Raw genomic sequence first — 17,303 nt, forward strand, 5'->3', positions numbered from 1 at the left:
ATTTTAGAATTTTCTTACTTTAATAATATGCAAAATGCCAATTAAATAAAGAAATTACTGTGCACATACAACACAATACAATTATGTATTGAATTAAAGAATTTCGAAAATTCACAAAGAATTATAAAATGAAAAAGCATGTTGATTATGTATGTTCTAGCCTAACACATTAACATCATGGCATTTGAAGTTGGTCGAAACGACCAGCACAGAGAACTTTTTATGTTATTGTCAGCCTTCTTCTTCAAGACTTCGGTTCGCTAGCCTGCCTAAACTAAATACATCACATGGGGCTTGCAGTAAAACACTACATAGTTAAAAAATGTACTCCTTACATTTTACATTATGTATTCAGACTTCTGTCTCTTTATTTGTGATTTTGGTGAATTTTATAATTGGGTTTAAATGTAATTTTGACGGGCCTTCGGTTGTCATGTCATCCATATTTCGCGGAATTTTTACTACGAACAAAACATGACCTATGACATGATAAGTAACACTTTATATAAGGCATCAGTTGAAAGTAAAACAGAGTATTATAATTTTCAAATGTTATGTAATATATTTTATTTCTATATATGTTATTAAATAATAAAATATTTAGTTTAAATAATAAATTGTGCATAAACTTGAAATCATAAAAAATAATATGTGAAAGAGGACAAATAATTTTTAACCCTTGACCTTTTTTCTCACGGCCGATCGAAAAATGTATTCCTCCCTGAGGAAAGCCGGGTCAATTCCGACTAAATTATTTACTTATTGTAATCAAGTAACATACTGTAGGGTATGTAATGATATACATATAGTTATAGAATCAAAATAATGATAAAGTATTGCTTTTTATGAAGCCTAGGGCTGTGTTTGCAAATTAAATGTTAGGCCTATTTATAGCCAGATAGAAACGCCGGTCGCGGGGAGGAGGGACTTTCTGTGCCTGTTGACATTCTACTAATATAGGTTCTAGGCCTAGCTTGGCTAAGTCCTACAGTATGTGATCACACGATTATAATACCCCAACATAAATTATATCTAGGCCTAGTCTTCTTCATAATAGTTAGTATATACACTGTCTACAGACAGGTGATGTATTATTATAATAAATACCAAGAAATTAGAAGTTTAGCCGGCTAAAATGAACACCTTTAATTAATTATTTTTTTATGATAATAGTAAGTAGTCTTATTGTTTTCCATTTCCAGGTACTCCGTCCCCTATCTTCTGTGTGTAAAAGTGAGTACATTTTATTAAATTAACATTAAAATGTGCTATACTAAACTACTACACTACTACTGCTGTACTTCAACTTTTTTTTTTCAGGTGGACAATAATATTCTTTATAAGCCTACTTTTACTCTAGCCTATGTTTCATGTTTTCCGTCTTTAAATAATACATTTTTATTTTTTACTATGTACTGTACAATATCAATCAAAACAAAAAGTATAACATTGATAGAAATAATTGAATTATGCTTTTGAGATTTTGTACATGTGTTTTTACCAGAATATTAAACAATTGAGTAGTAATACTAGTAGTACTGTAGTTGATTAGAATTTATTTGTTGATATTGACAACAACATATGTACTGTATGCATTCAAATTTAATTTTGAAGGTTATTGTAAGATCATCCGGTGTCCTTAACGCAGTTAATGTTTGAAATTAACATTTCAGTTTTGGTAGTACTGACTCAGGTATAAGCTCACCTTGGGGTATAATACAAATTATGGTGGAAATTGGTGTAAAAGTTTGGAATAAGCCTACATACTTGATTGAAAATGTTCATCTGGTTTGTAGTAATAATTTATTAGAAATGTTCTTTTTTTCAAACCAACAATCAAGTCTACATACTAATACTCTCTGACTATAGAATACTGTACTCTCTGACTATTGAATTTGCATAAAACTTGGGAATAAACATTTCACCTCTAACTCGGAAATAAGCCCCTCTACAGAAAGCATCCACTTTGACTCGGGATAAGCCCATCTGACTTGGGGAAAAACGAGCATGAAAACACACCAAATTTGTATACAGTATTACTACTACTACTACTACTACTACTACCAAAACTGAAATGATGATATACAATAATATTTAACATTTTCAAAAATGATAAATAATGATCATTTTTAATTAACAATTAATTCAATTTAAATTAAAATGTGAAAAGTAATTATTTCATGTATCTTAGTTAGATCCACAACCATGTCTCTAGCTTCTGCTCTATGCCGAATTTGAATGTACAAAAAAATGTGTGATGTGCCCAAATATAGTAGTGATACGGTATGCCCAAATATGGTAGTGATATGACATCATGTCCATACAGTATATGGGCACATCACATTTTTTTGTCACATAAAGTTTGATAGTGTACACAGAGCTTTAGCCAACCATTGTTTCATTAATTGTAGTTTTAAAAAACAACAGAAGTTCATGCTTTGGGAATTTTCTATATTAAAAGTTTTTTTTAATTATCTAATTAAATCAGCCTGAGCATATCATAATGCACAATATTATTTGTGAAGCCTGTTCTGTATTTTGAGGATTTGGTTTTCATCTGACATTTTAGTCCTAACAGAATTTTAGCCACAAGGGATTGTGTAATTCTAACTTCATAACAGCAATAATTGACTTATTATATCTGCGTACTATTTATATTGTTGACTGAGATTTTAGAATATTTTTCCATTAGGCAGCATGAGTGGGAAGATTATTATTTTTACAAACTGGGACAAATAATTACAAACAATTAAGTTAAATTGTATTAATCTTTGTTTTTGACATTTGATTAGAAAAAAATATTTAAAAAAAAAATGATATTTTATAATATAAACATTTTGTGATATTACATAATAAAACCTTTTTTTTGGTCAAAATACAGCAAATATAAAAAGTTCATCGGACACTGAATTTAGGTATGTTTTTTTTTATATTGTAATGTAAATTAAATTAAAAATATAATTCATAATAGATGAGTATAAATATACATCATGTGCTTACATGTACAGTATTTTATCAATATTCAGGTTGCATTGTGGGAAGAAATATGTCAATAACCATGTGACCACTCAAAGATGGTTCCATTTTGGATGTCCCCTATGTGAGTAATTGTGACCTTGTTTTATCATGGTGACATGTTTTTAGACATTATTGTGTTTGATGCTTATAAGTTATGTATGATGTTCTTAGTCATTTTCAAGAGTGACACTTGTCACAGTAAGTGATTTACATACAGTTTAAATGTGTTTACCTCCATGAAGGAGGTTATGTTGTAACCCCTATTTGTCTGTCTGTCCGTCTATGTTAAAGATAAATTTCTTGTCTAAATTTTCATAACTTTTCTGGACACTCTTAGTGTGCAGTGCAGTAGCGTAACGTAGAGACCTGAGGCCCCTGGTTTATAAACCCTAAGTAACCTGGAGGCCTTGGTCGTTTTTAGCCTCTTTTTGACATATTTTAATGCCTGTTTTTTACTCTGGTCAATGCTCAGTGGCCCCAATAACTCCCGGGGCACTTGGGTTTAGCCAGTGAGCGCTCATAGCCGTTACGCCACTGGTGCAGTGTGTAGTTGTTACAGTGTATGAATATACTGTAATAGCCAGTCCTCTCTTATACGCCCACTTAACACTAACAGACTTTGCAAGAACACAAGTCGGTATGCATCTACTGTATATAATTTACTATAACAATTAATTTTCTTATAATATATGAGTTTTGATGTAATCATGATAATTATTAAAAGTGAATACCATATTTATTTGAATAAACTCCACCCTTTAAATATATGCCTGCCACATTCATAACATACAATTACTGTATTATTTATAATAAATTATATCAAGTAGTAGAATTTTTTGAATGCAGATGATCTACAATTTACAAAGCATTTTGATACAATTTGTATTGTATTATTGGTGGCGCTGCTCTATAGAGCTTAATTATTTTAACATTGGCGTATAGTGTTTGTGCAATTTGATATGTTTTTCTTGTAGTTTTATTGTCTTTTTTATTGTCCTAATATGCCAAGCAAAATTAATCAAATCAATTTCTTGAATCTTGAATATTTGTTTTTAATTTTTTATAACTAGGGAGCTAATACTGATACAAATCATGTTTTAAAATGTACATATAAAAGTTTATTTTTTAAAGAATGATATCAGAACTTAATACACTTTTATTGCAATTAATCTATAGCCTTATTTTTAACCGTCCATTAGTGATATAGAAATTCAAAATCAAAGTACAAGCTAAACAGTACCAGTATGTATTTCAAATGCATGAGCTTAAAACCTAGTAGTTCTAGAGTATTCTGATATTCCAACTTAATCCAAGCTTTTTTCGGGGTATTTACACGCTCGAAAAGTAGTGTGCGACGGAGAAGTTGAACCATACAGCAGAGCTTACTGACAGATAGAGCTTTGTTTTTCAGCAGATTTATGATCTACATTTCTCAAGATAGTTAATGTATCGCATCTACGGATGACACAGAGATTTAGGCAACGAATTCTCGTAGGAATAAAGCTTCATGCCGTATTAATAATTTAATGGAATGTTTTAAGTGACTACTTAGTAATAAGATACACGCAATCCATTTGCGTGACGCGACAGGGTTGTCTTTACGGATTTCTGCAATCACGGTTTCTGTCATTCGCTATCGAGTAATTATTATCGTGAATGTAGGTGTTTGGCGTTTTACTAAATGTTTCCCGTTGATATCCATATCAAAGATTGTAAGAAACACTTTTTAGTTGAATATGCCATTTTAAAGTCACATAATAGTTATTCACTTTGACCAAAAATTTGATTGAAAAAAAATTATTTACTTGTAATTTGAAGTAAAAGATAGTCAAATTGGCTGCCAAAACCCATTTATTTTGTCTTTTTCTAAATGAAAACATATTTTTTTTTCCATTTTTTTTCTATGTTAATTAAAACTACAAAATAGTCCAAGTTAATTAATAATCCTATAATAATATGGGTGTCCACTGTATAGGAGTTGGTCGTATTGTTGAAACACATATTTCCCCTCGTCTGTTTCATGGGAAGGTTGTCCCCTTAATAGAGGTGTCCCCTTAATAATAGAGTTGTCCCCTGAATATTGATGTCCCAAATGAAGGAGTTCTATACTAATAATACTGATGGTACAGTTTATAAAAATGTAATTAATATGCAATCTATAATAACACTATAAAAATGAGAGTATATTTTCTAAACTATTATTAATAATAATTCTGTAATATTTATTATTTAAATATTATTTTATTATTTTTATTTTATATTTAATATTTGAATATAATTGATTAGATAATATTAATGTAATAATTATAAAAATAGTAATTATAGGTGATCCTTTCTAGTAACTGTTTTTTAAAGTATCTCTTTAAATTTAATCTGAGAGAGTGTGAAGTATTTTCTCGTATCCATTGATTTATTCACTTACAAAAATTTAATTCATTGTGATTTATTTAAAGCTAATTTTATTGCTTGTTATTGAAGCGTCTAATTGATCTTAATAGATTATTTACACGACGAATACGCTCTTGAATTACAATCTACGAAACTTATCTCAGCGTGATTGAAATCAACGACGAGACGTGATTAGTTTCCCTCTGTGAAGTAGAGATGTTGTTATGACTTCATCTTCGTTAAAACGCCACCGTTTAAGTGAATGTTCAATAGAGAAATCATCTTTGCAATCGAAAGTTAATTAATCGGATCGTTAACATTAAAACCGCTTTTGTTTCTGAAATCTTTTCTTAAGAAGTCGCAATAAATCATCGCCGCGTGATGCCTCCGCTAATTGCCTTTAAAAGCAGTTTAGATTAATTAGCGTTCGTTGAGGGACAATCTTCGGTTAGTGTTAAGTGCTGTTTGAGATTATGTAGGATAGGTTTTACACTTGGGACACGTCAGTTCAATACAGCTTCATTATTGGCAGATAAACATCATTGCTTGTTCATATAACATAATCCACTCAACTCCGCCACTTATAGCCAACACATCCTACCTTACATCAAGCTCTCCTATTGGTCGGTTTCTCATGCTCACTTTGCAGTACTTTGTACAGCATTGGACGACTAAATCTTATTTATGGTTGAGATTACACACGTTTGGACAGACGAGCATTGCGGTCACACAGGGCGTCATCTTGGCCCTCTGGGTCTTGCGATAGTGCTGTGGAGACGTAATTATTAAGCTTGCTATTGACAACAATTGACTCGTTGAGTATGTTTATAAGTTGTTGTTTAACTACTCAGCTGGATTAGTGTCTCTCATGTCTAGATTAGTTGAGCTGGCAAATATCATATCTAATAACGATAATGATTTCTTTTTTTTTTCAATCAAAACAATACAATAAACATTTCATTTATTCATGTCAAAGTCAAGTTGCCGTCGAGTGGGTTTACGAGTCTGAGTCTTACCTACGTATGCAGGTCACATCAAATATTTTGACAAATCCACAGAACTGTACTCAAAATGTCTAATATTTCTCTCAAGGTTGTGTAAAAGTAACATTATTAATTTTTGTGTCATATTTTTTCCCAAAATATTTCATTAATCATATGAAATGAACAACTGGCAATATATGTTTTAACAGTATGGCTAACCCATACAAGAACACCTCTATTATCTTTCCTTAATACAGTAGTTGGTTCAACTGTATTAATTTTCTTTAGGTTAATGTTATTACAGAGCTCACTTTAAGTTTAATAGTTGTGATAATAGAAAGAAAGAAAACATTTTCAAATTACTAAAACTACTTGAATTATAGTATTATATTTTGATTCACATATGTTAGATTTCTCTCTTTAGATGATGAAGTACGCATAATTGAAACCCCCCCGTTTGCTGAATCTGTATCGGAAGGTGACGTCAGGTGGGATAAAGGTATAAGCAATTTTTGTTTAGTTTTTGTTGAATTGCTATTGACTTACTGTACTCATCAGCAACACTTATACTTTTTTGCATTATTGCTTATTTATAGCATTTAATTTCATAACATATCAGTTTCTTGGTGATGTGTTTAATGGTGTGTGATTGTTGTGAATTGCAAGCAAACTGACGCTTGTTTTATTCACAGATTGACTACAAAACATAGTAATAAGTGCCACCAAAACAGTAGAGGGGGCTGTAGTGTTTTTTTATGTGAAATTTTCGATTTAGGATTTGTATGTGTTTGGAACAATTTTTAACATTGTGCATGTTTTATTTGTTTAGCTGTTGGTGATTTTGTAAAAGAAGATGAAACAGTTGGAGAAATTGAAACAGATAAGGTAAGGAATTGTTGTGCAACCTGTAGCCAGAAGTTTTGAAGGGTTTGAACAAACCGCACATTAAACATGCCCTTTTAAAAACCAGTAGCAGATAAATCGTGATGATAAATAGGCCTAACTAGCTTAACGTATGACAATTTCCCCCTTTTTTGGAAAAAAAGAACCCCACCTATAAAAAAATCCTGGTTACAGGTTTGCAAACAGAATAGGCAGAAGGTCATAACTTTCCATATCTACAATCATTCATTTGTTTGTATGTAATTTGTGTTTTAGACTGCAATACCAATACCTGCCCCAGCTAGTGGCGTTATTGTGGAGTTTCTTGTTGAAGACGGTAGTACTGTAGTCGCAGGTCAACAATTATTTAAACTTAACCTTTCAGGTATGAAATGGAACTTAGATCATCATTTTTGATGCATTATTTTGAATGACTGAATTCACTTTGATTGTTCTAGATTTATGTAAAAAAAATAAGCATCCTTATATTATGCCTGTCAACATGTGTGTACAGGGTCTGCAGTCTAGGAGGAAACTGGCTGTCGGTGATTGTGTCCTGAAATCAAAACGGGGCAGAAGACACTTTTTCATGCTCTGTTATAGTGCCGTCTCCTTTCGAATATCGCCCTGATGCGAAACCTCACTATATCACTAATATCAGAACATGCTGCAGTAGGTAGAGAACAAATTAAGTAATGTATTAAGGGAATTCCTAAATTTTAAATAATTTTCTAAGAAATTTAAATTTTGTTTTGAAGGTGATGCTCCACCTGCTCAGGATGCCCCAGCAGCTGCTCCCCCGGCAGAGAAACCAACCGAAGCTGCAGCCCCTCCACCACCAACCCCTACAAGTACTGCTGGACCTATACCAACACAACCACCCCCAATACCACCTAAACCAACTGCACCAATGACATCAAAGCCAGGTAAATTGAAGAAGTAAATTCTGAAAAACAAAAAAATTTAAAATTAATTTATGTTTTTTAAAATGTATTCGTATAATTTTGTTATTTGTAAATATTAAAAAAAATAACTCAGAGCTGCATCACACAGCATAGTAAGATTAGTATACAGTATTGGGGTAGTATAAATTCTTATCAAAAATTAAAAGGAAATATTATTTACTGAATTTCTCTTATTTATCATTTGTTGTATAGTATCTGAAGTAAAACCGATTGTGGCTCAAAGTACTTCTAGTGGTGGAGCTGATGCTGGTGTACCATCAGAACATAGAGTAAGTGTAGTTGTTATTTTTTATCAGCTATACAATATCAATGCAAATTAAATCCTGAGGGTTTTCATTGTTTTTAAAAAAAATTTAAATTAATAGAAATCAGAGGCTACATTGAACACAAAATATATTTTCCATTCTTGTCAAGATAACAAAGCATTTAAAATTGTTTTTTTATTAACAGGTAAAAATGAACAGAATGAGACAAAGAATTGCGCAACGACTAAAAGACGCACAAAACACCTGCGCTATGCTCACCACGTTTAATGAGGTTGACATGACGTGAGTATCCAAAATTTTTCTCACACATAAAGGTCCCAAATTACTAAAAAAATGGACATTGTGGGCAGATCAAATGTTGTCAGGTTTTGGAGACAAAATGGAAGACAGATTGATTTTACTGTTGTCAATTCTTTTTTATTACTACCTAAGATAAACTTAAGTCAGTAAAGTTTTTCAAATTGGGGTAGTTGCGGAAGCTATCTAAACACAGATAAGTTTGTGAACATGCTTATTTTGCTTTCTTGCCATCGTTGCTGTGTGATACAGTTTAACTTTTAACTTCAATAGACTAATTTTGGTGACTTATAAAAAAATATATTTATTTAAAAATCGTGTTGATCTAGAAATTTGATAGAATTACGTAAGACGCATAAAGATGAATTTTTAAAGAAGCATGGATTCAAGCTAGGCTTTATGTCATCATTCGTGAAGGCCTCAGCCCATGCCTTGAATAGTGTACCTGTAGTAAATGCTGGTAAGTACAAGTGATATCTAGATATTTAGTAGATATATAATGCATGCAAGCATCAGGAATGACTGAATTTATGTTTTATTTTGATAAACTCTGCTAAAATTTTGCTGAATAATTTAAGTCTAGTAGGACTTTTAGTTGTTTTCTCCCACTTGTCAAAATTAGCTTGCCAAAATGACGACTAGAAATTAAAAATGTCGGACATTGGATATATTATGTATTTCAATAATCTAACTACTGTATAATTATTTTCACAGTTATTGATGGTACTGATATTGTATACCGTGACTATGTTGACATCAGTGTTGCGGTAGCAACCCCAAAGGTAGTGTGAGGACTCTTATTATAAATATGTGCTACTTTAATCTATAAACTATATTATATCTATAAACCTCTGTCTACACTATCAAACTAGTTTGACAAAAAAAGTGTGATGTGCCCAAATATGGTAGTGATATGCATATATGGGCACATCAAATTTTTTTGTCACATAAAGTTTGATAGTGTAGACAAGGCTTAAAATAGCTCAGTCAGTCTACAGTTATTTAGTTATTATATTCTTGTCCAACCAATCACTATTTCTTTTATTCTCTTCCAAATAGAGGGTGGTAGATAGAGGCTGGCTGTATTGTTAAAACATATGTATTTCTGCTAGTTCATTTCATGGGAAAAGGGGTGTCATATATATATATTCAGTATATTTTCATTAACCTTACAAGCATTGTGTTTTGTTATCTAGGGTCTTGTTGTTCCAGTTATTAGAAATGTTGGTAGTATGAACTTTGCAGACATTGAAAGAACAATTAATGAATTGGGAGAAAAGGTAAATGTTGTGACTTATGAATTGGTCAGTTGGTTTAGTGAGTGGTCAGTTGGACGAATGGTCAGTTGGATGAATGGTCAGTTGATCAAATGGCCAGTCAGTTGAATGATTGATGCAGTCACCTATTACTTGATCAATAGATTTGAACCCAGTATTATGAAAATGGAATGCAACCCTCTTTAGCATCAATATTTTGTTTTGTTTTTTTTCAACAGGCTCGATCTGGTACACTAGCAATTGAAGATATGGATGGTGGTACGTTTACCATCAGTAACGGTGGTGTGTTTGGATCAATGTTCGGTACCCCTATTATCAACCCCCCACAATCAGCAATTCTAGGCATGCATGCTGTTGTAGATAGACCTGTGGCCATCAATGGAAAGGTAATGAGATATCTTAGTAGGGGGATGTATAGGAAAAACTTGGTCCCTCTTACCTCATTGGCGATACTGATTTGTATTTATATTGTGTTTTATACGATAATCGTTTTTAAGCACAGTGGTCTAGAACTTTCATCTCCCCTAAGCGTAGAGTGATGTGACAGGCATTCATTTGATTGTCCAAAATGACATGGGCTGAAATGAACTCCCGAGTAACCCCCTACTCTTTCAAAAGATCCTGCGATTTTATCCAAGAGAACTTGATAATTCTCTTTTACTGTTTTATTTACATTTTTTTTATTTGTCATCAACATGTGAGAATAATTAATAATTGTTTACACTAGTAGTGGTGAAAATTGGTTATATTTAACCTTTAAGCAGTCAATATCTGTATAATACATGTTACCATAATTATTACACCAAAAAAAATATACGCCTCCCCCAAATAAACACATCCCTCAAATAAACCCATCCCTCAAATAACTCCGCCCCCCCCTTCCAACAACACTCATGAACAATAAATTTATTTGAATAAATATGGTAATTGTTTTTCTTCTTTTCAGGTTGAAATCAAACCTATTATGTACGTTGCACTCACATACGATCATAGATTGATAGATGGACGAGAAGCAGTTATATTTCTGCGCAAGATCAAATCAGCAGTAGAAGATCCACATATACACTTACTAGACATCTAGGCATTAATAAGTGAGCTGTGTCAGGTTTTTTTCTACTGCAGTAACTGCTGTATTCTACTGCAGTAATCACTATATATTACTGCAGTTACTGCAGTAACTTAGTGATAACCTGTGGATTATTTACATATGTTTTATTTCAGAAGAAAAGTGGTGACTGTTTATTACCTCTTTGTTGGGACTTTATCGGATTTATTTTACTGCAGAAATTGCTGTTTTGTACTGCAGTAATTGTAATGATTGTGGTTTTATGTACCTTATTTGATTTCTCCAAACATCTAACAGCAAAGTGACAAGCCCCGAATGACAGGCTTAGTTAGTAGCATTGTTGTATTCATAAAATATTGAAGGTGCGTTTGGCGTGGCAATCGGCAGTAATCAAAAGTTAATCACTCTCGCTCAATAAAAATCGTGGCCCATTCATTCCCCCCCCCCCCGACCACTCATTCATTCAGGGGAGGATCCAATATTTTTTTAATGGGAGAACACTAACATAATATATAGTAGTTAATATTTTGTCAAAAATGAATATCAAAGCGTAGTCATTTTAGCTGTCAATACCCTGGATCTGCCTGGTGTTAAGACAGTATTTTTCGCATCACCAGTCACATCCAGTCTGTGTGAATGTGTCTAAGGTCACAATCTATGCCAGTGTGGAATACATAGCAATTTTCTATGTTCAGGAGTAATATACAGATTATACACTGGCTAATGGAACTAAATAATCTTTGGTGATCTACAGTAGCCTAAGCCACCAGTTCAAAATAATCTACATCTACCAACGCTTCGGAATGTCAAACTCATTACAATGTATAGACCTAAATATACACCAAAGAAAACAGGAAAAAATGCAATTTAGTAAGTCTCTTAGTTACATATTCATATAAATATTACAAGAATTATTACAAATATTTCTTATATTTAAAAATTCTTTTATTACAACAAGGACAAAAAACCTGGTATGACTCAAAAGTTCCATCGTGTGGTTTTTTATTGGTAAGTCTGAACATGGTACGATGCTGTTTTATGAGAACTTAAAAGCATTGCTTAATTGCTGTGTTATGACGTCATGGCACGAAAATAGCTATGACTCTCAAAACTCTCCACCATTCAAGTCTCTGTATTGACGAACCCATGTCTGTTATGTTATGTTTGTTCATGCAGTAGAGTCAATATTGAATTTTATAATAGACTGTGTTATTACTGCAGTAAGTTATAATGGTACTGCAGTAGACAGTCTTCCTCTATACATACATTTAAATTTTCTGTCGAACTGTTTTACCTGGAATTTGTTGTTTGGGAATTTATAAATTTATCTTGTAAAAAAGTTTGTTGAATTGAAATTCATTGAGATAGTTATGGTACGCATGTCAACTTTGCACAAAAATAGACATGTATCAGTACTTTCGTTTGATAAAATATTTTCTGGAACATTATTGTTTGTAAAAATTAATCAAAACATAAATTTTCTCATCTAATCAATTGGCAAACTATACATTAGAACCCCTATTAAGGGGACACCTTAAAAAGTGTCCCTTTAATAGGTGTAGTATAACTGTATATATTGCCCATTTTCCATGTCATGGGATACTGTCTCCTTAATATAGGTGTCCCCTTAATATAGGTGTCTCTGATTAAAGATGTCATTTTAATATAGGAGTCCCCTTAATGGAGGCGTCCCCTTAATAGAGATGTGCCCTTAATAGAGGTGTCTCTGATTAAAGATGTCCCTTAAATATAGGAGTCCCCTTATTAATGGAGGCGTCCCCTTAATTGAGGTGTGCCCTTAATGGAGGTGTCTCTGATTAAAGATGTCATTTTATTATAGGAGTCCCCTTAATATAAGAGTCCCCTTAATATAGGTGTCTCTGATTAAAGATGTCCCTTTAATATAGGAGTCCCCTTAATGGAGGTGTCCCCTTAATATAGGTGTCTCTGATTAAAGATGTCCCTTTAATATAGGAGTCCCCTTAATGGAGGTGTCCCCTTAATATAGGTGTCTCTGATTAAAGATGTCCCTTTAATATAGGAGTCCCCTTAATGGAGGTGTCCCCTTAATATAGGTGTCTCTGATTAAAGATGTCCCTTTAATATAGGAGTCCCCTTAATGGAGGTGTCCCCTTAATATAGGTGTCTCTGATTAAAGATGTCCCTTTAATATAGGAGTCCCCTTAATTGAGGCGTCCCCTTAATAGAGGTGTCCCTGATTAAAGATGTCCCTTTAATATAGGAGTCCCCTTAATATAGGTGTGCCCTTAATAGAGGTGTCTCTGATTAAAGACGTCCCTTTAATAGAGGTGTCCCCTTAATATAGGCGTCTCTGATTAAAGACGTCCCTTTAATGGAGGCGTCTCCTTAATATAGGAGTCCCCTTAATAGAGGTGTCTCTGATTAAAGACGTCCCTTTTTTTCCAGCTCAAGAAATTCCAATTATATATATCAATTGTAAATCAGAAATTTGATCTACCTGTTTTATTTCCGTTAATCCCATACCCTATTTTAAATTCTAAACGGATAAACGGACAAACAATATAAAATTCGAGTTCCGTTTTTTAAAGAATAATATATAGCGATTTAGATTTAGTACTACACGAGGCCGTAAAAATGTGACATTTAAAATATAAGTTTAAATAAGTCTATACAACAGTTCTTCCTTTAACGACAAGGTTTGAGCAATACTGGTACAATAGCTATATTTTTCAGGTATTCGGACTTTTCATAATTTTTCATCGGTTTTTGCCAAAGTGTTAACAAGTAAATAGTGAACAGATCCCGTTTGACTATTACACCCCAATAGACGGCTGAGTTTAATAGACATTTAGGACTAGTGTAAAAGTAAAAATAATTTATGATTACAGTTTTGGTTAAATTGCTAAATAGTAACGATTATATAAAATGAAATATATAATAATTTGTCAAGAATATTGTGGAATGTTTAATGAGTAATAAATATAATATTGTGTTGATCTCTTTCAATTTTTATTATATTGAAATAGATGTTTTCAATAACGTCAAAATACACGCTCGTTTGAGGAATACGTCATGTACATTATGTTTTCATATTTGGTGTGTTTTCACTTTTGTGGGGGTTTTTTTTTTGCGTGTGTCGGAATTAAACGGGAAACGTATGAGTTCCTTTTAATGTTATATGGTTTCGGTGGATTTTTCTACATTAACGTTTGTTGCTACATTAGCTGGCGTTTTACAATAGCGGATGTAACCTACCGCATAAAGATTTATGGAGTTTGGTAGACATTGCAACAAAAAAACTAGCGGTGCGAAAGATTACTAAAAATAATATGTTCACGAGATCTTACTGCTTTGTAACCACCACTTATATTTATGTATTGTGTGTTGTCCTTATTTAAGTTAAATGCATGGCTTCTTCCATTCAACAACTTCCGCCCTACCTGACAATTGATTATCATAGAAAAAATACGTAATTATCACGAGATGCGATTATCGGAAAAGTACAAACATAGGTATGACTATTAGAAATGTCAAGCATAATAATAATAATTTACACACTTCAACTTGTGAAGGTGCGTCCAAAGAGACAAAATATAATAATAAAAAAGAGAAATACAAAAATGAGGATGTTAATTCCTACTAAAAAAAACAAAAGACTACCATTCAACAACTTCCGCCGTACCTGACAATTAATTATTATATTAAAATACGTAATTATCACGAGATGCGATTACCGGACAAGTACAAACATGGGTAGGCCTATGACTATTAGAAATGTCAAGAATGTTGGTTCACATTGATGAGCTAATGTACAGTACTTTCCTGTTTTATTTGTATGGTTATTTGTCTTTATAAATTGCGTCGAGTGTTCTGTCAACCTCCCGGTACAACAGGACACAAAAGTCAATAATTGTCAATTATACCCACCCCTAGAGTGAAGTGTTACTAGCGTGTTAGCTTGGGTAAATAATTGTTGAAATTGGGTCTAGATGCCAGCTCAAGTGTGTGTTGTTACTAAGGGAGACGGGGAAAAGTTAATACACTCTTCTCTAGGAAGACAGGGTCATCATAGTACCCTATTGTAGCCATACATCAATAAGAAGGCTATAATATTTGTCAATATAATGGCGTATAACTAGCAGCGCTAGACGACTTGCTAATTTTCACCACCCGAAAAAGTGTTTTTTGCCGATCTTTAAAAAACACCCCTCCTGGCCTTTCTCTGCCATGAAAACTGTATATAATATTATACGTAACTTTACCTAAAGTCTGCTCGGTGTACAAACACTCCACCAAGAATAGATGAGCGTTTTCTTTTATTTCCTTTTGTTAGGTGGAAATACGGGAACACAATGAGATACGTATCAAATGTACGTTCTGGAATTCCACTGCGAAACAAGAGCATTTACACTTACGCTAATTTGTAGAGAAGTAGCGAAAAAGTGGCGAAACAGCATTGCGTTATATAGCCTAATTAACATCACAACATAACATCATTATTATGATAACAAACCGTATACAATGTGCATTTTTACGCGTCGTGTTTTTTGTTTCGTTCGTTATCCATTAAAGAACACATTATTTTCTCTGGCTATAACATTGTATATGTATAGAAAGAGTTTGCGACGCCGTATGTTAATTTCTTCTCAGCGTTTCATATAGTATGATAAACCGTTAGAAGGACCTATTTACGCTAAGACGTCATGACCATGACGTATGTATTGTGTTGTTCTTATTGACTTGTAAAAATACAATTTTCATCGAAGACCGTATAAATGCCTATCCTGAATGTATATTAGGCGTGATCGTCTAAAGCGTGGTTCCCACTAGCGACGCAACGCAACGCAACGACGTATTGACGCAAACTGCTATATTGCGTAATCACAAGTGGGAACCGACGACGAAACAGTGCTGCAAACATCGCAGGTTTGATTTTACGCAGGCGGGGGCAAACACAATTATTGGAAGGCCATTTTATTACGTTGCGTAGATTGCGTTACGTTGCGTCGCTAGTGGGAACCAAGCCTTACAGGCCTTGATTGTATTATTACTCTATGTGATAGTAATTTATACATTTTATTTCTACGCACACGTCATTTGCTTTATCCGACTTTCCGCTTTCGTTATATAAGTTTAAGATATATTCTATAAATTCTTTATTAAAATAAAAAATAAAACATTTTATTCTGTTGGAAAGGATTGTTGAAACAAGAGGGTTTTTATACTCAATTTAGATGGCGTTACAAAATCGAACAATTAAATAATTATCTGCTATAAATCGAAACAGATCCAAGCGAAGATAATTTATTCACTGACCGAGTTATACATTTATTCCTATACTACACGCTACGTTTGCTTATATTTCACGCAACAATTTTATGTCTGTTTATTTTGTATCATATTTCACTGTCAGTCATTTTTATTTCAGAGTATGTTAATACGAGAAAACGTTTTATAATAGAACAATACAATTGTCATGAGTACAATATTTTGTCGAAACATGTGAACCCAAAACGATGTTAACTTTTATACACATAAAGCTTGATTCCCACTAGGACGCAACGTAAGGACGTAAACGCAACGCAAGCGTATTGACCAATGACAAGCGACTGTGATTGTTGACGTAGGTAAATGTGTAAGAACTATTCAGATTTATCCAAGCGTGGATAATGTGTTCACTGGCCGAGTTCGAAATATTTCATTCTACGAAAATCTTATTTTACGCTATCACTATGTCAGTTATTAGTTCGTATTATATTTTAGTAATTTCATTTAATAATTAAAGTGAGTACTAACAACATTTCGTCGAAACCATGGTAACTTTCACGCATCGTTTACGATCACTTTTAACAGACCAAAGAATACAGTAAATGTAATACTGTAATATATTATCGGTATTTTTATTGACTACAAAAGATAATTACGGTATGTCATACTAAATTGATAAATAAGTGATAGAATCTGCAAATGTGGTCAATGCGAAATCTTGTGTATTTATAATATATATTATTATATTTTTACTTACATGGTGCATTCGGTATTTTGTAAAGTATAAGATTAAAATGCTAGGTAATGGTTTCATTAAACAAGGCTTATTTGACAGAGGTAGGCCTATTTATATTCAACAGAAGTAGGCCTACTTATTCGGCAACGGTAAGCCTACTTATTTGACAGAGGTA

At 32.8% G+C, this 17,303-nt stretch overlaps 1 protein-coding gene across 14 annotated transcripts; it reads left to right on the plus strand.

Annotated features, from left to right (window-relative positions):
• The first annotated feature begins 702 nt into the window (after positions 1-702).
• On the plus strand, positions 703-14,192 carry LOC144852898 (dihydrolipoyllysine-residue succinyltransferase component of 2-oxoglutarate dehydrogenase complex, mitochondrial-like). Of its 14 annotated transcripts, none has more exons than XM_078710955.1 (18): positions 703-787; positions 1,203-1,233; positions 2,882-2,915; positions 3,027-3,100; positions 6,814-6,888; positions 7,219-7,274; positions 7,548-7,656; positions 8,030-8,197; positions 8,429-8,505; positions 8,687-8,784; positions 9,129-9,259; positions 9,514-9,581; positions 9,996-10,079; positions 10,295-10,462; positions 11,023-12,862; positions 12,916-13,284; positions 13,318-13,418; positions 13,502-14,192. In XM_078710955.1, the coding sequence occupies exons 1-15, from the start codon at positions 710-712 to the stop codon at positions 11,155-11,157; spliced, it is 1,386 nt and encodes a 461-aa protein (XP_078567081.1). In that variant the 5' UTR covers positions 703-709; the 3' UTR covers positions 11,158-12,862; positions 12,916-13,284; positions 13,318-13,418; positions 13,502-14,192. The 14 variants fall into 14 exon arrangements, with proteins under 14 accessions (XP_078567081.1, XP_078567083.1, XP_078567076.1 ...); XM_078710957.1 differs by having other exon boundaries at positions 12,916-13,267; XM_078710950.1 differs by having other exon boundaries at positions 12,916-13,200; positions 13,251-13,351.
• Positions 14,193-17,303: the final 3,111 nt, after the last annotated feature.

The sequence above is a fragment of the Antedon bifida genome, chromosome 9, assembly GCF_963402885.1.
Source record: "Antedon bifida chromosome 9, ecAntBifi1.1, whole genome shotgun sequence".
In the NCBI taxonomy this organism is placed as follows: domain Eukaryota; kingdom Metazoa; phylum Echinodermata; class Crinoidea; order Comatulida; family Antedonidae; genus Antedon; species Antedon bifida.